Below are 23,162 nucleotides of genomic sequence, written 5' to 3'. Positions count from 1 at the left end.
TGCTGAAAAGGGTTTCGATACATAATAGGGGATGTCTCGACTTTCAAGCAATACCAAAGAGTCAACTAACAAGATGGGGGTTGCATACTCTAGGGAAGATGGATTTGCTGGCTAACGTGGATACAGTATTCATCGTAAAATTTTTGTCATTGATTCTGATACGAAAGGGACCAAACTCCTACGTGCGCCATGCAAATTTTCTTATTGCATAAAAACGGATGCTCACGTAGGGTTATCACGCGGAGATTTGATTTTTATTGCATATTTCAGCTCCAGCTGCTGACGTCGGAACATGAATGGTTTATTGGCTTTCATATAAAGACTGATCGGACGAGTACGGAAAGCTCTTGTGGCAATTCGTATTGCTCTGTTGTGGATTGCATGAAGCCACCGGAATTGTTGACTGAGGGAATGAGTTGGGAAACATTAATGAAGTTTAGAGCGGACAAGTGCTCGACAAAGGCATAATAATGTGCATCTATCCGTTCATCAAAATTTTGAGGAGATGACGCATGTTTAAATCTCATCCGCATTGTGCTATGGGCTGAGAAATATTTTGGAAGAAAGTCACATTTTGAACAAAAAACGAGTCCCAGAAATGTTCTTTCTGCTACGCAGGAATTGCATTTTATTTAAGCCTCATTTTGGGATTAGGGTGAAGATTCCGTTTGTGAAAAAAATGCGTATCAATAGTTTTTGGAGACAAAAACTTGGACCCATTGGTAACTTAGGAAGTAAAGTGGTTAATAGCTTTTTGCAATTGCCTTTCAATGATTCTCATATGCAAGGGTGACAAAAATAGTAAAATATTCCCTAAAAGGTATTGTTTACTAATGGCAAAAGCTATTGTGTAAGTCAGAGATCAAAAAGAAGAGATTCCAAATTAGAAATTGTCTGACAAGGAATATTAGAGCGGATGTATGCATAAGCATCACCTCAAAAGGGAAAGAAATCGTAGAGCAAGCAAAATAGTGGCTGAAGTAACCCAGAATTGGGATTCTTTGAGAGAACAGTAAGTGGGTCGTGGCAGACTGTAGTCGGAAATGCATCGTTCAGGTTGGTTGTGAGACAACGTGTGTTTGTGAAATAATATAATTTTCATTATTTCTACTTTTAATTAAAATTTTCGATATGGTGTGCACACCTCAAGAATATAACGCTTATTGATATTACGTGGTATAGATAATGCTTTCCTTTATATACACTACTCGGACTCTCTCAGTCATAAGCTGGCTGAACGCCTTGTACAGAGTTACCAATAGGTTGGGTCCAGTGGAGCATCTAGCGATCGGCATGCGAACACTTTCACAGCTGTATCCCTCGAAATGTAAGGAAGATTGGGTCTCCCCATGATGCCCATCATACCCTAAAAATATATCACTATTAATACATGATGAAAGAGATAGAAAGCGTGGCTGCCAGAGATCATCCAATAAACTAAATGGTGTTGCAGTGGATGATGAGAGCCATCTACCACCTAGTATTGCTCAATGACCAGAGGGCGACATTCCTTGGTGTGATATGGTCCCCTCCAGTACACTAGGTGGTTGCCCTCGTTGACGTTATGCCAGTAATGCGCTCCCCGAGAGATTTATTAAAATCTTCCAGGTAATCTCCTTTAGTACTACTAGTACTTAAAGATATTACGTTAAAATGTCTTTATATTTAAGACTCTCAGGACTAAGAAATTAATACCAGCAGACTAAGAATATCTGTAACTATTCTGTATCCCCGATAATAGGAATTTTGCACTTAGGAAATACAAAATAAATTCTCTTTGGGTAAATTTTTATCTTGTAAAAATTCAAAGCCTTTTAATAACTTTATTTTGATGATGTGTTCTAAAATATTACGATAAATACACTTTTTATCTTATAAGCAAAATATTAATTTGCAGATATCATTGAATATTGTTCCACCTTAAATATTGTTTTTTTTTTCTGACCGCAGTGCATGGAACACAGTTGGTATGTTTCTTGCGATTTCCAAATCTACGTCTTCATCCTTATCGTGCTGCTCCCTCTAATCAGGTAGGATGCTACACGTACATATAAACTTTTAATGTTTCAAAAAGTACATTAAAGTTTCCTAATATTTTAAAAAAATATATATACTTTTTGGTTTCCATTATCGTAACTCCTAAATCCAATATTCGCTTTGTGTATTGAATTAATGAGACGCCTGATATTTCTTCATATTTGACGAGTGGGACTTATTCATCCTATGTTTTAGAGTACTTTCATAAAGAATATTTTAAATACAGGATTCATCTTGCCTTGAATTCGATTGTTTTATTTTGGAATTAAAGCAAGTAAACAAGATAAGCCACCCCATAAAGTGTACCTTATATGTGTGGAGGGGTTGTTATCGTGGAAATGTCATAGAAAGAAAGCCAAGATATATGCCGTACCAATCAGATCGAGGAAACCTCGGGATCATATTAATAATTGCTACTTTTGTTCGGATAATATGGCAGGTTATAATGCCAAGAACAAGCGAGAGTGTTGTGACTTCAGCTGTAAAATTTGTGTCCCACTGACCTGAACTACCAATGCCACCTACACCGGTTGTCCTTGAACAACTGGTGTGGGTGGCACCGTTAGTTCTGGTCCCATTCAGCACTAAAAGAAAACTCCAAAAATGTTAAGCCTGTTTGGGGAAAACAAAATCGGTACAAGGGTCATGGTTGGCTAGTGTGTAGGGTTTTAAAGTTATTAGTCTTCTTCTCGACCAAAAACTCGGTTACACAGAAATGGTTTGCTTTCTGTACGAGTGAGATAGTCAGGTAAGAAGTGAACATTGGTAAAGGAAGGTGTGGCTACCAAGATAGTTTTTTACTCCCAAGAATTTCAAAATACTGCTGCCCAAACCATTGTTGATCCTCCCCATTCATGTTTGACGGTTGGCACAAGACAGGTGCGTGTTACAAGATACGCATGATGCGCTTTCCTTTGGTATTTGCCAAAAGTAAACTCTCCCTGATGTTGGAAAATTTATGAAGGATAATTCGTCCGAAAATATGACGTTTTGAATCATCATCATGTGTCCACGTTTTGTTCTTCTTATACCATTCATCCTTTCTCTAGTATTACTTTCACTAGTGAGTGGCTTGGCAATAGCAACTCTGACATAAATTTAATTTCAGATGTATGAAGCTCTCCTCGAATTGTTTTGTTCGAAACCGGATTGCTGAGACAATAAATTCTGCAGTTATTTTTGAGGCAATAGTTTGTTTTCGGGCTACAATCCTTTCCAAAGTGGCGGTTTCTTTCAGTCAGCTTCGATTTTTTGCCACAATTCTCCCGTTCCTATCAGATGTTGCTTTTCAATACTTAGTGAATGCAAATATCACTTTAGATACAGTTTCTCTGCATACATTAAACAAATCAGCAGTTTTAACATCGATGCCCCTGATAAGGTCCACCAACAATTTGACCTCTTTGGAATTCAGATAGGCCGATCATTTCCTTTATGTACGATTTTAAATCACCTATGAATACACATCGGCTTTCTTCGTATTTCCTTCATAGAAAGAAAAAGATCATCACCTGCAAGAAAGAAAAAGATCATCACTACGTGTTCATAAATCGGTCATATACGAGGGGGCATCAAAATGTTCGTACCCTGACCTTGATAAAACACCAGTAGGAAGATGCCGTTTTTCATATAAGTTGTCTACATATTCAATAACTAACATGTGAAATTTCATTCCCGTATGTGATCAAACACCAGAGGTAGAGCCCGGAATCTGAGAAAGGACGTTATGGTTGACAAAGTGGAGTATCGAGCAGTGATCACGTTCCTGCATTTGAAAGGCAAGAAAGCTCAGGAAATTGACGAAGAAATGGAAACTGCATATGGGCAGAATTGTCCATCCTATGACACTGTAAAAAAGTGGAAACGGAAGTTCCAGTGCGGTCGTACAAGTGTCTTTGACGAGCCAAGAGAAGGAAGGCCATCAACATCCACAGACAGTGAGATGGCTGCAAACGTTCAGCAGCTGGTGCTGAGAGACAGACGTGTGACAATCCATTTAATCGCAAATGCGGTGGGAATTAGTTATGGGTCTGCCCACAGCATTTTACATGACCATCTGCACATGTGTGAGGTCTTCCAAGATCGCTGATGCCTTTGCAGAAGCAATCTCCAATGCAAGGTTCTCGCCAACTGTTGTGTAATGCGGATGTTGAGAACGTTTTGGATCGGTTGGTGACAAATGAAGAATGCTAGGTGTACCAATATGATCCGGAGACTAAAGACATGTAAAAGCAGTGGAAACACACCTCCCCACTCTCAAAAAGGCAAAGACCACTCCATCTGCGAAGAAGATGATGTTGTCCATGTTTTGGGACAGAAAATGGGTTATCTTGACAGATTACCTACCTCGTGGTTCCACACTTACCGGAAAATACTACAGAAATCTTTTGAAAAGGTTACGCGACACTTTGAAGGTGAAAATGCGTGGAATGTTAACCAGACAATGCACCAGCTCACGTGGCCTGAGCCGTTGAGAACCACCAACTTTGCGGCTTCGAACTACTGCAGCATCTACTCTATTCTCCTGACCTAACACCGTCAGACTTATTGTTTCGAGAAATGAAGAAGCCATTGCGTGGACGCCGCTTTGATTCGTCTCAAGAAGTCGTCAATGAAGGGGAACCGTGGTTTCAGGCAATCAGACTTCTATGCTTCTATGATCAAGGCATTAAGCAACTGATCCATAAATGGGAGAAATGTGTTACCATAAAATACTTGGAGAATACATAGAAAAGGATTAAAGTTCCAGTGAAGTGAAGTTTCACCTTTCGAGGACTATTATTTCTAGAAAGGGTACGAACTTTTTGATACCCCTAAATCATAGCCAATTATAAAAACTACTTCCTTCATATCAGTTGTTTCCATTATTTTGTCCATCCCTGTACGTACTTATATATTGAAAATTCTGGTTTATTTTATTTTATTATTATTTTTTTTGTTTCATTACACTTTAGATGGCCGAAAGTTGGATTGACAATCAATGGAATCCTCGTCATCCTTTCAATATTATCTACTGCCATAATTACCTACATTAAGGATTTGCTACCACCGGTGCTGTCAGTTGTCGCAGATCCCGTGTGAGTAAAATATTTTATAAAGTTGTCGTTCTGTGTAAAAAACTGATATCTGTTATCATTTTGAAGCGTAAAGTAGTTGATGACGTATAAGATTTCGTCTCATATGCCAATACCGTTCTCGTTATGATTAAAAGTTCTTCACATCATTAACGGGATTCGAATTCGGGCCTTTTCTACCTAGTGTGGTGGGGACAGTGATGTATAACCCGCGAAGATAGAATATTCATATTCATTGAAGACAACCTTCTGTATCCTGGATGAAAATCATAATTTGAGATTTCACAAAAACTGGCCAAGATCGAACTGTTCCAAGTAATATAACTTTTTTTTTTTTTTTACCTACGTCCCTAGAAAAAAATAATTAATCAAGATTAATGCGGTTCGTAGTAGAAAATGAATAACGTTGATTTTGGTTCTATTTAAATAATATCGAAATGAATTACGCTAAATCATTTAATTCGAATGGAAACTGCCCTTAGAAACTCATTCATAAAGTTAGAAGATCTAGCAGCTATGCCATGATACTCAGCAATTATGGAGGTTTCCAAGATCTGTACCCCTTAGGACTGAGAGGACACTTTATCAAAAGGTCCTATAAACCAGAAGTTTCGAAGTCCGGATGCAACAATCATTCTCCCTCTCACAGATTTTCATCAAAAAGGAGTTCAATAAGGATCGGTTCTGATCGCTACGTTTTTTGTAATCGGAATAAATACTACAACACTCAACTTCAATCAACTGTATAAAATGCTCTTTAAGTAAATGATTTTAATATTTTCTAGGGAAAAAGAACCTTTCTGAAACATATTCGACAACTACGAAACAAATTTATAAGAAAGCTGAACAGTTTGAATTTCATTTTATTTTATTATCTTTGGAGCTAATAAACTTATCTTGTTAAACTGTACCGAACATTCATTCGCTCCCCTGTATACGATCCGGAAAGGAAAAAGTATGCTCCAGTGGTTAGATACAGTACATCTCAATGGAATCCCTGTCACCAAAGGTGCTTTTCGGACGTCTACAGTCTGTATGGTATAAAGCAGATGAATCACCTCTGTCCCTTCGATGTAAGCAATTAAAATTGCATTATGATTATAAAATCCGATCCATTCCAACCATCCTAATTGGCCAGAAATATTTCCTAGCAAAACCTGTACAGCATCCGCTCAAGCGCAAATGAGCCTATGCAGAAAATGAATGATATGGTACTGAGTCGTTGAGTAGGCTAGAGAATTTACACTAAAAAAGAAAGGTATCATCATCCATTTTTTATCAGATTCGACATACATAACGAATATAAATATTTCTTATATGAAGACAAGTAGGTATTTCGTTTCTGTTGGATTCCACCCATTCTGGAATTAAGGGAAACCCCACAAGCAGATATAGCAGCAAAATCAGTACTGTCTACCACTCAAAAACCTCTTCGTCCATATTCAGGTTATATTAAAATGATTTGAGAACTTTGCTTTCATAAAGATGTACATCTTGGCACAAAGTGTGAATAAAATCCCTCAAATTAAACGAGAAATTAAATTATGCCATCTGTGCTTTGTTTCCGAACTGGTCATAACCGCCTTACACGTGAATGCATATATGTTAGGAGCTGAAGATCCTTCTAGATGTAGACTTTATGATGTTCCTCGTACAATTCAACGTATCCTAATTGAATGCCATACGTCAGCAAATAACAAAACACCTTTCTCAATGGCTCCCATCAATTAGCTCTCGTCCCACAGTTAGGAGAATTTCCGGTTTATTCACATCGGGCGAAAAATACCCGAGTTCGAGTTCCGTCAATGACGACAGGAATTTTGTGGATCTTTTTTCACAATTGATTGAGAAAGTGTCTCAGGCGAGGTAGTATGGTTTTCTCTCCCGGAAGCTCGTTTCTTTCGTCCACCAAATCGACCACAGAACACACTTAAATTTATAGACCTATTGTATGTGATCTAATACGACTTTAACCCTGCAACAGCCAACCCATTAATCAGTACAAAACAGTACATACAAAACCTCAAATCAGTAGGTCCCTCCCAGTATATTTGATTCAGTAAAATGATATTATGTTTTCCGCTTTACTCCGACTCATATGATTTGTGACTAACTGCTTCAAAACCAGATGTTTAAATTTAATGCCATTAATCTTGATCTGCGTATTGATATACAAATTACAATCTTAGCATTGCAAAATTTAACTAATCAGCCCGTATTAAAGCAAATAAGATCTTCATTTGATAGTTTCATATTCTTATTATACTAAAATCATTTGAGACGTTTGCCTTACAAATTGAGTGCACCTTGTAGAGTAATGCTCGTCAATTTGGAAGGAAACTTCTCAAATGTTTACTGTTATGTCATAGATGATGCATATCTGATTTTTTTTTCTTTTCTAAACCAAATAAAGTTGTTTAACTGCTTCTAAATTCATCCTACTTCATTCCTAAGCAGTTATGATGTTTATCCGTTAATGGTACAATATGGCCGCCTAAGCAGCTGTTGCTCCAGAAACCTGCCTAACAATAACACGAAATGATTATTCACCCATTGCTGGGATAGAAAGCACCTCTCCTAAGAAACATTATGAAAAGTGGTTTAGAGTATCCAGTTTCTGTCTCGTTATTATAAATGCAGTAAGTCATCTTAGGAGCGGTTAATGTAGAGGATTCTAGAATATCCTCATAGACCCGTGAAACTGCCGATTGGGTCAGACTTTGATACATACACGGAGCGGCTAAAATGAAACGAGAATCGTTGCCAAAGCCTTACAACGACAACATTCATATCTAGCTGTAGCTTGTTTGTTTTTTTCCTTCAGTACATATCAAGTTTTGTTTCATTGCAATCGGTTGAATTTTGATTGAATTGTGCCTCTTTAAGTGAATCAGTGTTTTAACCCTTCGGTGGGAAAATGAGTGGTCATCATTTGGAGCAAAGAATTATTATTAAATTTTAGCGAACCTTGGTTAAAAATGGTGCAGAAACGTTGAAGATGTTACAGGTGTAAGGTGATGAAACCACGAGTCAGCCACTTGTGTACGAAAAGGCACAAACACTTCAGAGAGGGAGATGGGAGATGTCCATGATGACAAGAAGCCCGCCAACTTCAAGGACAGAGTAGAATGTTGTAAAAATTCGGGAGATTGCTCCATAACACACCTTTATTCTTCAGATCTGACGCTGTGCGACTTATATTTGTTCCCGAAAATTAAAAATCATCCACCTCAAAGAAAAACGATTTGAGGAATTTCAGAACATACAGAAGATGTTCCAAAGACCACAACGCAGCAGTTAAAGGTGGTATCTTCCGAGGACTTCCGCCGCTGTTTTAGATCCTAGAAATCGCGAATGGGGCGCTGCATAAGGGTGTCTGGAGAGTCCTTTGAAGGGGGATAAACAGTGAAATTGTATTTACAATAATAAATGATTTAAAAATATATTTCTCATTTCTTTTTAGCCGCTTATATATTTCTCTCAAAACGAAAACCATACACGCGAGATGAGGACATTTTCTGATTTTATTTTATTTATTTAAACTTAAAATGTACATAACAGAGTACACGTTTCATAGATAACTTACAGTACAGTATATTACTGAATGAAATAAAAATTCCCAATGAAATTAAGATAAAATTTAATTTTCAAAAATTAAAATTATTGAAGTTAAACCTCGGTAATCTGACAAATGCGAATGAATCCAAGTTGTAATTTACTGAGTAAAATGAAAGTGCTGAATATCGTTTTAGAATTATTGTGATTATCTGGGAATATTTAACAAATGAGATCAATCCACAGCTATTATGTACTAAAAGCCCTACAGAAACATTTTATTTTCTTTCAGAGCACGATATGAATTTTCTATTAATCTGTATTATATGCCCTTCACTCACCTTGGTCCATATTGTGTTGGCATCTTCCTTGGATACCTGCTGGCTACAAAACCAAACATCACGATAAAACCAGTAAGTTTAATTTTCTTGAGATTAACATATCAGTAATTAAGGAAGTGTTAGGGTGTCACTTCAACTGTACAAAGAAATTGTTTTGTGGGCAAAGTGCTACTTATTCTTTTAAAACTGGACATTTAAAACTGGTATAAATCTCATTTTCAATGAGATTTGATTTAAATTGGTACTGTAATTATTATTCCTGGTTATCTGATTAAGTAGGTGAAATTTTAAAGATTTCCTGCCACCGTACGAATATGATCTTTATAACTTTATATCACCAACTTACGATATAAAGGTTCTTTAATATTCTTTTTGTGCTTTAGTTGTAAAGGATGTGTTCAGATGGATGAATTTTAGCGCTTGAAGTAAAGAGTTTATTCTCTCGAAGAAATTAAAACAGGCAAACACGAGACCCACCAAGAATTTAGCTACTTATTTCTCGTTTCAGGAAAAGGAGAAATATACTATGCAAAAAGGATAGATGGAATAGGACCAGAGTATGTCTGTTAGGACATAAGTTTATTTTTATCTACTCCACTTGTGTACCGGAGTGAAGTTGTGTACTTCAAATAGAGCAAATAAATAAATAAAATACACTATAATATAAAATATACAATATGTATAATATAGTACAATAAGTAAAATATAGTACAATATAAACAATAAATATAAAAATGGCTATTTCTGGAGCTGTGGAACACAGAACTGTCAAGAGACTCTCCATCAACTGGTAGGTTTGCTGAAAAATGGTAGTTGTAAGTCCATTTGGCACACAGTCGCTTGATATTCTATGTCCAGCCAGTTCACAAGATTTACAATATTGGACGGGAACATCCGTTGTAAGTTTCTGTGGTCATAGTTGGAGCGCCGCGACATCGCCTCGGTTTGTTATACTTTGGATGCGAGAAAGAGAAATAATTTCAGAAGGGTTTGGTGTGTCTGTAATGAATGACAGGATGCTTCTTGAGATTGTGAAAGGTTTCTCAAGTGTCCTGTTAATCCAACTCCTTAGAATCCAGTATTCTGTACTATGGAACTTATTGGTATTATCTTTCAAGTGCACAAAAAATGACATTGTTGTACATTTTGATGTTACACATAGATCAGAGGAATAACTTCAATTCGAAAGTGCTAAAATTTTGCCCAGGCATAATAGGATGTGCTCTACAAGAGGTTTTCTTAGACACTTTACCTTCTAATGAAACAGATGCAAACCACGTGGAAACATTTGTCATTAGAAACTAAATTATTAGATTTTGCTGGATTCCTGCATGCATGGACCAAGGGGGAATAAGTAAACTGATTGTGCAGCGAAGGATACAGCTAATATTATTTCAACCTACAGAGACCCATACACTGATTACCGTTGCAAGATGCAATGATAAGAATGTGCATTCAACGAACTGTTTGAAATCTAACAGGTCTCTAAACCCTGGAAATGAAGTATTTAGTCAAGCAGCCATGACGTAATTCTTGCTGAACTATGAATTGGATACACTTTTGAACTCACTTCTAAATATTTTTAATGAGAAGATCCATCATAGTGAATAAACTGCCGAGTATCATTCTCCGTATAGTATATACTTCTTGACTGTCCACTTTTCTGAAGAGAGAGCGCCTGATAGCCTTCCCCTAATTGTATAGCTCTCATGATACCCTTCCGTTAGAGTTAATTTTATATGATGGATACAATGTAGTTAAGGGTTTTTCCCATTGATAAACCGTTACAATCAAAATATAATGCTGAACAAACGTAAAAGAAATACATAAATGTTTCTCTAAGAGGCATTGCGCAAATACTGCTAAGAATATTTCCATAACAGTCATCGATGCTCAGTCAATTAGCTATCCACCTATCACATACAAACCACCTTGGGATACAATATCACCAATTTGTAATTGCATGTTTCTGGTTGATTTGCCATTTTGCTTCGAAAAATCCGGGAGAAAAATCCATGAAACTTTCACGTCAGACCGATTAACTTAGCCACATTGTGAAAAAATCGCCATAAAAATTCCTCGAGTCATTGACGGTGTGTGGGTGGATGGTGCTAATATGCGCTGTGCTACCACAAGGGATCAAGGTTGACGACAGCAATCTTCTCAAACATAGCACAAAAACTTCAGATCGAAGGTTGCATCGCTACGTCCAAACTCTAAGCATTACAATTAAATCTGAACCCAACAAATCAAGACAAACTGAGAAAAATTCAGAACATCTGAACCAAACAATGAAATTCTTTTGGGTCCTGGGTGAATTGGAATCAAGTAAAGTGAAGAAACATACTGCACAGCAAAAACCGGTAGCAGGTTCTATATTTATAGGACCTTCAAAATACAATATGCAGACTATAAATAAAACATAAAATTCATTGGCAAGGAACGGTGTCGGCTGATTTGGTTATATGGTCATTTCAAGTTCAAAATAAACTTTTTACAAACTAATCCAGAATTATAATAGTTGAAATCCACCGAAAGGATGATCTAACAAGGAATAAGTGATTCCCACCAGATAAAGGATAGGTCTAAAGCATTTAGGGCTTATGCCCTAAATGCTTTAGAGGATAGGTCACTCGTATTTTATCCACTGCAACTTGAGAAACGCTTCAGTGCATTTTATGCTATACACAGCAAAGAGTGTAACATTTTATCCCACACTGCGCACAAAAAAGAAAAATGGCTTTTAAGTCGCTGACCCAAAACTGGGCCTCATTTACTTTGCAACACCTTTAGCGCGATGGAATTAATATATCAGAAGTGCTTAACCATCTAAACTTAATAAAAACACTAATGACATAGGACAAAAAAGATTGACAACGATATTTATCCAGACAAACACAACAAAATCAACAACTCAATTTTTTTCAATGGAATTTAATTACTATCTAGAAATGTTAAAGGCCCAGGTTAGTTTTTTTGGAAGAAATGCGATGAAATAAAACTTTTAATAAAAGAATAAGATAAAATATGAAAAAAGTAATGTTGTTTATCAGAAAAATTAAGGAGATTCCACAAGCTTCCCTCCTGCTCTGAGAAGCCACGTTCGATTAAATTAGAATGATTATTTGCTTGAAATCTATGATCAACCGCTAAAACAAATGCCTGTTTATTCCTGTTTATAGATTTTTCAACTCATTGGCTGGGCGGTGGCTATAATTGCAGGTATGAGTGTGGTGTATGGAATGTATGAATGGAACAGAGGTAAAGATCCCACACTCATCGAGACTTTGATGTACGTATCTTGTTGTCGAACTGCTTGGGGAATGGCGGTTGCATGGATAGTCCTTGCTTGTTACAGTGGATGTGGTGGTAAGTTGCTTTAATATCATGTATTAACAAATAAATTGTTTACTACATTAATTTAATCTTATTCATTCTTTTTTTTTATCCCCAGCTATTTGTTTTGGTGACTGTCCTAAGTTTGGAATAATATAAAAGTTTAATATTATATCTTTCAATAATATTCTGATATTAAACTCAATCTTTAAATATGATGTTCTGTGGTAACTCGATACACGGTATTGGCCTTTTGTGTTGAGTGTTCTTATGACCAAATGATCATCTGTACTTCTGAAATATATATTTCTGCTATAGAACTATCCATCTGATAATGCTTTTTCCACGAATTTATTAATTGTAAACAGACTCCAGCAAGGAAAACAACTTATGTTTTTTTAATTTTTATGGCCAGTTGTTTTTATTTTATCATTTTTCAAAAGTTCTTTAGCGATAGAAGAATTCTAAAAGTCCTATTCAATAGTAGGTGTAGTTAGCCGATCTCATCCAGGGCGAGTATATTTCTTCACGTAAATTGAAGGTATTCAGTCCACAGCATGCAAATCAACCCGTGAATACACACTTCTACAGACATAATACACAGGCCTTAAACGCGGTTGCACTGTATATATAATAATACTAATAACTATCTTTCATGGATAGTACGTATTTCTATAAATACGGCGTTGGAAGGGTACACGCGCATTTGTATCCTGTTTTTGGGAGGTGTAAGCATGGCTCCATATATTCAGTTCACACTAAGAAAAACAAGTGTAGCTGTTGCTCTATCCTAGGAAGGGCTTTCTACGCGTGCTATCGCTGATAAAATAGGCTGCCACCAGTCAGCAGTATCCCGGGTGCTGAAAGCGTGGACCCAGTGATGTGAAGAGAAGACCTGGATCTGGCGTTAAACAGTGACCACGCCCTCCCAAGATCGATATTTGAAACGGCTATGCCTCCGTAATCGCCATGCTAGTGCTCTTGATCTAAAACTGGACTTTGAGATGGCCTCTGGTGTTGAAAGTGCACGAACTATCCAAAAACGGCTTTCGGAATATGGTCTGCATGCCTATCGGCCCAAGAAGAAGCATTTATTGACCCCACAAATGTGGAAGAAGCGACTCGCTTGGCCTAAAACGCATGTTTCATGGACCAATGAGCAATGGGACACCGTCATCTTTTCTGACGGATCGAAATTCAACCTGCGTGGCTCGGATGGGAAGCGATATGTCAGAAGACGAAAATCGGAGGCATACCATTCTGACTGCATAAAACAGACTGTAAAATTCTCCGCCGGTCAGATGGTCTGGGGATGCATAACAAGCAAAGGGATGGGGCGAATTAAGTTTATTAACGGAAAGGTGAATGCAGACACCTACACTGCTGTCGTGTAGGAGTGCCTGAAACCCGTTATTATGGATCACTACACAGACGTCCAAAACTGCATTTTTCAACAGGACTTAACACACAGCAAAATTGGTAAGTTTTCTGCTATTTAGATTTAATTATGAGTTTGTCTTCTTGTCTCACAAGGCTTAAAACATACTTACACCAATGTTTTTCCTCGTTTTTCTCCTTAAGGTGCAGTCATACCTCAGAAATGCTGGCATCACAGTGTTGAACTGGCCCGGATTTGAACAGTCCAGATTTGAATCCTATTGAAAATTGCTAGTATATAATGTCGTCTAAAATTGCTCAGAAGAAGCCAACATAAAAGATTGAGCTGCAGGAGAGCATTGTAAGGGTGTGGTACCACGAAATTGGGCAACTGTATATCCAGAAGTTTATTAACTCTATCGTTGCAAGGCTGTAATTGCAGCTCGAGGAACAACAACAAAACATTGAGGACTTAATTTGCTGATTTACAGTACATAGTACTGTTACATTAACTTGTCATTTCAGTTTGTACACATAAATGCAATAAAATATATGTTTGGTTGTCATGATTGCCATTTGCATGATTTCTCATATTTCCATTAATTATGCATTTCACCCTTTGGGAAGTTATTTATGGCAATTAGGTATATCAGGTGGAGTCTTTTTATTGGATTTCATACACAGAGATATATATCCCTTCTAACAAATGCATTTCGAACATTTCTGCAACCCACAATGCAGTGCAAAACACATTTTCAAAATTCACAAGTGATGAAGTTTTTTTGTCCTCCAATGTATCTTTATGAAATGAATGAAGAAGTGTTTGCAAGATTTAGATCTTTTCGTAGATAACTTTGTGCTATTAGTTTGACTAAGATGAATTCAGTAGATAAAGTAAAAGCAGAGGTACATGTTGTATGAATTAATGAAATCTTTGGATGTGGTGTAACACACATCAAGAAGATAACCAAATACTTGGCATAACTGGCTTCGATAATGCCCTCGGCATACTCACTACTCGGACTTCTTCCAGTCACTGTAGGCAGAGTCAGTGAGATTATACACCGACATTTCCTAGAGAGTTACCGATAGGTTTGCCCCTAACGGCCGGCTCTCAAACATCGTTTTAGAACTATATCCTCTAAATTTAAGGAAGATTGGTCTCGCCATGATGGCTATCATGACCTGAAAAGATTATACTACATGAAGGAAGGGATAGGGATTGCCGGAGCTTTGCTCTAGATATTAAACATGGGTTTCATCACCTCGGGCACCTCCATCTACCACGTAGTATTAACTGGTGACACACAGGGGCGGGATTCCTCCAGCGGACACCACACCTCGACTCCTGCTTATATTGGTTTACACCTGCACCTATTATTCTGGAGAGGGACTGCAGTATACTAGATGCAGTGTTTTAGAACTTACACATGAAGGTAAAAGTGCAGGCAGACGATTTGGTTGTCTCACCACTGCCGAAATTCACAGAAATTGGGTCCAATTGATTCTCAGATATCACCTGAATATCAGTTCCATTAATATTTTATACTCTCAGAGAAAACGCTCTAGTGAAAATGCACACCGAGTATCTGCCTACCGCAAAAGAAGTTCGAATAAGTGCACAGAAAAGAAACAGACGCTGACCTCCAAACTCCAGTAAATTAAAAAAAAAAAAAAAAAAAAAGAAAAAAACATGCAAATAACCCAGAATGGTTAAGCAACTCAAATCAGGAGACTTACTGACAGTTCACTGAACCAAGGGATTTAGAGCAATTACTGAAACGTTCTTCCATAAGTGTAATTTCAATTAAAGTCACCCTTCATGTGACCCTGAACTCTTCCAAGGAAGCTTTAATTGATTAGAAGCTGTTGAGTATTTGAGAAAAATATCGGGATTTAACACAACCAAAAATAATTAATGATACAAAAAAGATAATAACCTAATGCCACAAGAAACATCACTGTATCCTTTAGTACACAAAATACGCTGCCTTCACTCAAAACAGATCCGATTAAAAGTTGAACAGCCAAAAGCTAGAACTGAATAATGGCCAAACTTGAGCTTTTTTAATAATTTTAATACTTTTGTTCAAGAATGAGATTGACCGCGAGTTGTCAATAAACTGCCCTCGCTGTAGCACGATACGTTCGTCGACCTGTCATAGCATGAAGAAAATACGTGGGTTCGAATCCCGTCTCGGACAGGAGGAGGACCTTTTAAGGGACTCTTTCACAAGATCTTAGGTCTCAGAAGAGGGTTATATGGTTTTATCTTCCAGAAATTCTAGTTCTTTTGTCCAGCAAATCGATTGAAGAATACTCGCTCTCGCACTCCTGATACTTTTGACTGGCTTGAGCTGCCGTGACACTTAAAATGCACCATCAGCATTGTCCATCATAATATTTTCAACAGTGTATGTGCAATAGACGCCGCTAACCTACGATCATTAGGAGTAATTGAGTGGGTAGCATTCCATCTCTCGTACACTTTGCGTAGGAAAGGCCTTGTCTCAATATATTCCTCCTTGTCTGAGGCCCAGGTTGAGGAATTCTTTTCAACACTATCTCAAACACCGTCTCGAAAAAATCCATAAATGTTCATTTTACCTTTATGGACATTTTTTTTCTCGTTTCCGACAGTGATTAAGTTAGTTAGACCTTCGCGGTTATTACTCCTCCCAAAAATTCACGATTTTCATCCCTGAAAACAGCTCACTCACGCGTGAAATACGTCAATTTTCATACACGGTATACTAATATCTCGTAGCCTTAGTTCTATGGACACAAATTCTAAACAATGACACACATAACGTCGAATTTGTTGCAGTTATAAGTTTCCAAAAATAAACCACGGGCTGGAATTAACGTTTGACATTATTTTTTCAGGTTGGATTAACGCCATCCTCTCGTGGAAAGGATTCGTACCTCTAAGCAGACTCACCTATCTGGTTTACTTCCTCCACGCCTTTTCGATAACTTTATTTATTAGCAACGCTTCGGATATTCTTTCTGTTCAACACCTTTATGCAGTAAGTAGAAGTTGCTTTCAGATATACATTTATAAAAGCATTTTGTTACTTACTAATTACAATTTGAAAGTTGAAGAAAATTATCTTTTGTTCGGTTTCTTTTCTACTTTTCAGTTCTTTCAACGTTATGCTGATGAATGAAACCAATTTCAAATCTACTCAAATGACGTGCTGCGATAATAACAAAATATTCAAGATACTGTTAAAAGCAGTGCGACATTTATTATCAGTACTGACGGGCTTAATAGAGAGGTCATAATCGATTATAGCAAAGCATTCGATTATACTCATATTCGAATGATTCGGTCGATTATGGAAGATCATCCGATTATTGAAGCCCTCTTGGGTAGCACAGTCGGTATAATCATCGTCCTCCCCACACCTGGTGGAAAAGACCCTAGTTCGAATCCCATCAATGACTCGAGGAATTTTTGTAGGTCATTTTCACAACGTGGCTGAGTTGGTCTAAGGCGTGGGTAGTAGGGTTTTTTCTCCCGGAAACTCGGGTTTTTCTTCCGACACATAGCAAATTGTTAACAGAACACACACACTGTATACGGAACAATATGGATAAGTTGTTGATGCACCTAAAACTCAACAATTCCGATCATTTCATCACGCAATTCGAATGATCAGTAGTTAGTAACTAAGAAGCATTCGATTATGCCCATGATTAGTTTTTATCTGTATATCTTTCAAGATGTAGAAGTCTATATATACACATCGTGAGGTAGCAATCCTTGTCAGCAGGAGAACTTCAGTCCCCCAAAAAACAGATCAACTCCAATCATGGGGGGTTGATCTGTTTTTGGGGGATTGGCTGGAAATCAAATTCCACTACATCAAGTAACGCAAATAGAAGATCTGGGAGTAACGTTTTCCATAATTGTTCTTTGCTTCCACTTGTAAATAATATTACTGTACAAGCGTTTAGAAAATTAGAATGAGAATGACTTCTGTGAATAACTCTACGCTCAATAATAACTCATTCACCTGTGCAATCCTTCCTTCACTTGCATTCATAATAGCTGTTTGAAATATAAGATCCATTTAAAAGAAATAATGGAACGAGTGCAAATGAGAGTAGGTGTTGAGACAGGATAGAATTTATATTTTCAATAACAGTCGCTACTATACTAATCTATACGAGTGTCGCATTAAATTTCCTTTGTGGGTAGCACAGTTGGTAGAATCGTCGTCCCTCCAGACTGGTTGGAAAATACCTGAGTTCAAATCCTGTCGATGAAGCGAGGAATTTTATGGGCTTTTTTCACAAAGTGGCTGAGTTAGTCGGTCTCAGGCGAGTGTAGCGTGGTGTTTTCTCCTGAAAACTCTGGTTTTTCGTCCAGCAAACAGAAATTCGACAACAGAACATACCCAATTTATAAACAGTACACAAGGAGCAATATGGCCTTAGTCGCTGATGCTCCTAAAATCAGGAAGCCAATCTGCTTTACCACGATTTATGTCAATTCTTGTGAGGAGAGGGGCTATTCCGCCTAACTATCTTCCCCGTCTCTTCTTTGTTATACAGAGAATGTTAAAGAAATGCATGTGCAAAGTATGAATATTAACAAAGCTGTAATGATACAAATACACTGGTTTACTCAATGGCTTGTTCAAGACTTTGGGCATGATCCAGTCTTGTAGAAAGCATTACAGAAACCCTTAGCAAAGCAAGTAGCCAGTTTATAATAATGCTGCATAAATTAAAAATAAATTATTTACTTTGTGATATATTTTGCAGGTGTGGCTGATGTTGGGTCATCTCATGATCTCCTACGGAGCTGCTTATATCTACTCTATGCTTGTGGAATCCCCAATGCTTGCAATAGAGAAAATTGTCTTTCCCGATACGCGCAAAAAAATGAAAACTGAAAACTTTGCAGAGAAGAATGAAATCACAGAAGCTGTTGAAAGACCTGATAAAGGGCTGAAAATAAAGGAAAATAATTTCATTTCGAATAACGACGTTATTGTCGTAGCAGATGGAATAGATAACAAAGGTTTTAGCTCTCGATTGTGACTAAGTTAAAACATTGGTTCTTGTCCTTAGCAGCGACATAAGTAACCCCCGCAAAGGATAATCAAAAGAAAGACTGAAAAGTGTGTGAGCAGTTTTTGCTGGATACAACCAAATGTATATTTTTATATGTAAATTAACATCATCATTATCAGTACGTGTTTCATCACATTCACTAAAAGTTTTATCCTCTATTTACATCATATTTCATTTAGTTTTGAATAATTGAGAAATGGATATCGAAATAAATAAATTAACTGAATAGGGGAAAGGTCGATCACCTACGCTGTAAATGTTAATAAAGAATAATGTTACAAACACGCCCATTATTGTCAAATAATTGAACATATCTGCTGGATGAAAAGCTGCAAAAACTGTACAAAATTCAAATAATTATAAGATGTAAATGTAATTCATTAAACCACTTTGTCTCGTATTACCGGATGAAGTGGATCACTCGCGATTTGTGGCTTTTGGTGATGAGAATTACTGGGGTTACGTCAAAGGAAAAAGAAAAATACAGAAAAAAAAGTACACGTTCACGTTGGCCTTTGAATTACGATGCATGTAAAAATGTACGAAACAATTTACCACTCTTTATTGCAGAAGACTGCTTGATAGCAATATAAATGACCCTCGATGGGACTTTCTGCATGTCTCCAACGAAAGCCTGTATAGGAACTTTCTGATCAAAATGAACTCAGTAGGAAATTTCTTTCAGATCTCAGCTAACCAAGTACCAACTCTAATAATAAACAGGATATCACTGCTTTTGAAGGAATCGCAAACATCTGGCAGGTGCCTTTACAAATGTGTCAGCATACATAGCAAAAAAAAAAAAAAAAAAAAAAGGTGTAGCTGAAAGTCGTAAAAGAGTACTACAGTAATCGATGGAATTCGTAACCAAATGCAGGTGAACTACGGCATGTGCGCGGATCGGGACACGAGCTCCGTTAATCAGTGTTACTCGTTTTCTTCAGATGGGAAAGACAGCGGACTTAAGTGAGTTGGACAAAGGCCAAATTGTAATGGCCAGACGACTGGGTCAGAGCTTATCCGAAACGGCGCGGCTGGTGGAATGCTCACGGTCAGCCGTCGTTAGTACCTACTGAAAGTGGTGCGAGGACAAAAAACCCACGAACCGCCGGCGAGGTGTTGGACGACCACCTGGAAGGCTTCTAGGTATTGCCCTGGTCTCGAAATTCCCCAGACATCAATCCAAACGAGCATCTGTGGTTTGTGTTGGAGCAGCAACTCCGATCTGCCGCGTCTCAAACACTGACCTTACAGGAGTTAAAGGATCTGCTGGTTACGTGTTGGTACTAGATACCACAAGACAGGCCTCCGTAGCCGAGTGGTCAGGAGCAGGAGTGAAATAGCACACGCTCTTTGAGTTCAAGCCCCTGACTGCTAAATACGGTCGATCTGCTAACTCGCACTAGATTATGGTCCATTTCCCTCACTATGAATTGTTGAGGAGGCTTCCATCCTGGAGTGGTTTGATGATGGCTACAGTTTACCTTTTACCAAAAGACGCATTTAGAAATCTTGTAGCGTCCATGCCTCGCCGGGTACGAACTGTTTTGACTGCACGAGGAGGACCAACATCATATTAGGTAGGTGATCATAATGTTTTGGCTCATCGGTGTATTAACAACACCATACATATGGCATTAGATGCAATTCATGGTGGACAGTACAGAGAATGAGATGTATCCATTCAAAGTAGGCAACATCTCCAAAGTCCATCAACTTTAGATATTGTTGCCTTGAAGGGTTCTTGTGCAGATATTAGAATTAAATACACTCCTGGAATTCCCATTCCTAAATACAGTATTTCTGATATGAGATTCTGATATATTAAAAAAAATTATTCGGTGTGAAAGCCACCTCAGCATTATCATAAACAGATAAAACTTTCATATTTAGCAATGTGATTTATCCCTTTCCTTCTAGTGTTTACCTGTGTAAAAAGTATATTCTTTTACTCATATGGTGCAAGAAAGCAGGCTTATACAGCATTAGCCAAAAAAAAAAAAAAAAAAATAAAGAAATAAAAGAAAAACCCTTCCCATTTTACCATTCCATTGGTCCAAAAGCTTGTCCAATCACCCACCCGCTAGCTAGGTAGATTTCCTCACATCTCTTCTACAACTATCTTTGCTCAATTTGAATTTGTTCCCCATTATGTGCGTAGCCTGAACAAGAGGAAGAATCCCATCAACATTAGACTTGCTCAAACCATTCAAGGCCTTATACACCTAAATAAAATCACCTCGAGCACCCCGTTGTTCCCCATCACCAATCTTGTTGCCCTTCTCTGTACTCGTTCTAGCAACTCTACATCCTCATAAAATGATGCCTGCAGACCTGTACGCAGTACTCAAGGTGTGAGCCTGACCATTGCCTTGTACAAAGGGATAATCATCTCCTTATCCCTGCTAGCAAAGTTCCTATATACCATAGACAGGCTGCCAGAGCAGCTCATGGGATCTTGTAAAGATTTCATGAGCTGCTCTGGCAACCTGTCTATACTGCTCTGAAAACTTCATGTCTAACTGCACAATTACTACCAGGTCTTTTTCGTTCTCCACTTCCCTGAGTGTAATACGCACAGTTGGTATGTTACCCTGGGGCTAATGCTGCCCATATGCTGTATTTCGCATTTGTCAATGTTAAACTTCAGTTGCCACCTCTCTGCTCATCTGCCCAACTTTTCTAGACCCTATTGGAGCAGCGTGCTGTCATTAACAACCCTGCCAACCTTGGCATTATCTGCAAACTTGGACATTAAGCGTGATGCACCTTCATCACTATCATCGATAAATATATAAAACAACAACTGACCCAACACCAAACCTTGAGCAACTACATTAATAACATTAGTCCACGAAGAGCAGTGTGCATAGTAACTTCTCACAAGATTCATTATTTGGATCGCCAGGAGTATTTCTTATACTTTTCCCGATCCATTCAATAGAGCAATCGGGCGATAAGATGTCCTTCGGTTTTGGAAGTTTTTCCTCCTCCCATTGGGCTGGAAAGACCATCTCGCAAACATGCGTTGAAGATCTTTACGCAGATGCGTCAATTCCGCAGTCCACCACTTGACTGGGACACGTTTAGCCTGACAGTGCCTCATAGAAGCTGCAGAGGCATCAACTGACCAATTCTGCAACAATAATACTGGATCACATTCCGCCATAGCACTCAATTGGTTCGCTGTCCTCTTACCAATCTTATCCTGAATATTTTCATCGAAGCTGGTCAAATTTTCCGATCGTATCGAGAACCGTCTTAACTGGTCTTGGAACTACTAGGACTACAGATAGTTAATATCTTTTTTGCAGGTAGTGAATGGTTATGATTGCCTGATGCAATAATACCCACAACAGCGACAATGCTAGGGATTTAACATGAAATAACTAATACAGGAAAAATTACATAAAACATATTAGAACATAAAACGTATAATTACACATTTTACATTTAAAATTGATATTAACATGGGAAATGAAAAGCAATGAAAAGACGATGGCAGTCAGTTGGTTGAAGACGAAAGCTGTTCCCAGATGATGCGTCTGCTGTACGATTTGTCCTCTATGAACTTTTTTGTAGTCCACATCCATCTCCTGGACGTTGTGGAGCATCTCCATGGGCAGGAATCTATCCCCTATCCTGAGCCTCCACGCCACAGACTGCAGAGAGGGGAGGGCTGTTAAGAGTTTCGGGGGGATCCTCCAAAAATTCAGCGTATTGATTTCACCCGCTATCATTTTAATTGAGATGAGCAAGCGGAGGGTGAATATCCGTTTGGAGACTTTTCTGTAATTTAGAAGTTGGGTGATATCTGAAGTATGTGTGAGTGGTGGCAGTTTATGCTTGAAGAGGACCCACCGAAGAAGCCAGTACTCATCGGTTGCAATGGGTTTTTAGCTCACTTATCAACCTGAAACATAATTACCCGATGGTTACTGGATATACGCTCTGGATCAATCGACCAGTTATTGTTATTGATGTTCAGCGAGTGATAAGGTATTACCCACATTGGATATCAATAATTGGTGATGAGATTTGGTCCTCCCTGCATGTGGATAACGTGATATCAATGTTAGATTCCCCGTTCACGATTCAAAAATTACTGTGTTCTGGCACAGAACTGCGCAAAAAAATGTGGTTATGCATCGCCTCTTCAAGTAAGAGTCCTCTGTCATCACTCAGTTTGCTGAACCACGAGGTATTTTCAGAATTGGAATCCAAACATAAAATAATCTTCTCTCCCTCTAAGCAATGGAATAAGTCGTCCAGGTGATTCAGATACGGTTCAATTTCCGTCGACTTTTCTCCATAAAAACCGACCGATATAGATATAGTATTCTGACGCCTCATA

At 38.0% G+C, this 23,162-nt stretch overlaps 1 protein-coding gene across 1 annotated transcript in view; it reads left to right on the top strand.

The window, feature by feature from the left end:
* LOC150087187 (nose resistant to fluoxetine protein 6-like) overlaps positions 1-18,895 on the top strand; it is a 45,187-nt gene extending 26,292 nt beyond the window's left edge. Inside the window, exons 8-13 of the mRNA XM_090371869.1 lie at positions 1,951-2,030; positions 4,992-5,114; positions 8,959-9,079; positions 12,190-12,376; positions 16,607-16,749; positions 18,497-18,895. Of these exons, the coding sequence (XP_090227995.1) occupies positions 1,951-2,030; positions 4,992-5,114; positions 8,959-9,079; positions 12,190-12,376; positions 16,607-16,749; positions 18,497-18,775 (933 nt within the window). The 3' untranslated portion in view covers positions 18,776-18,895. The remainder of the gene's footprint in view (positions 1-1,950; positions 2,031-4,991; positions 5,115-8,958; positions 9,080-12,189; positions 12,377-16,606; positions 16,750-18,496) is intronic.
* The last annotated feature ends 4,267 nt before the right edge of the window (positions 18,896-23,162 follow it).

This window comes from Mastigoproctus giganteus, chromosome 4, assembly GCF_048544385.1.
Source record: "Mastigoproctus giganteus isolate SK-2022 chromosome 4, ASM4854438v1, whole genome shotgun sequence".
Classification (NCBI taxonomy): domain Eukaryota; kingdom Metazoa; phylum Arthropoda; class Arachnida; order Uropygi; family Thelyphonidae; genus Mastigoproctus; species Mastigoproctus giganteus.
Note: the sequence above shows the minus strand (reverse complement) of the source record. Positions and strands in the feature narration are given on the sequence as shown.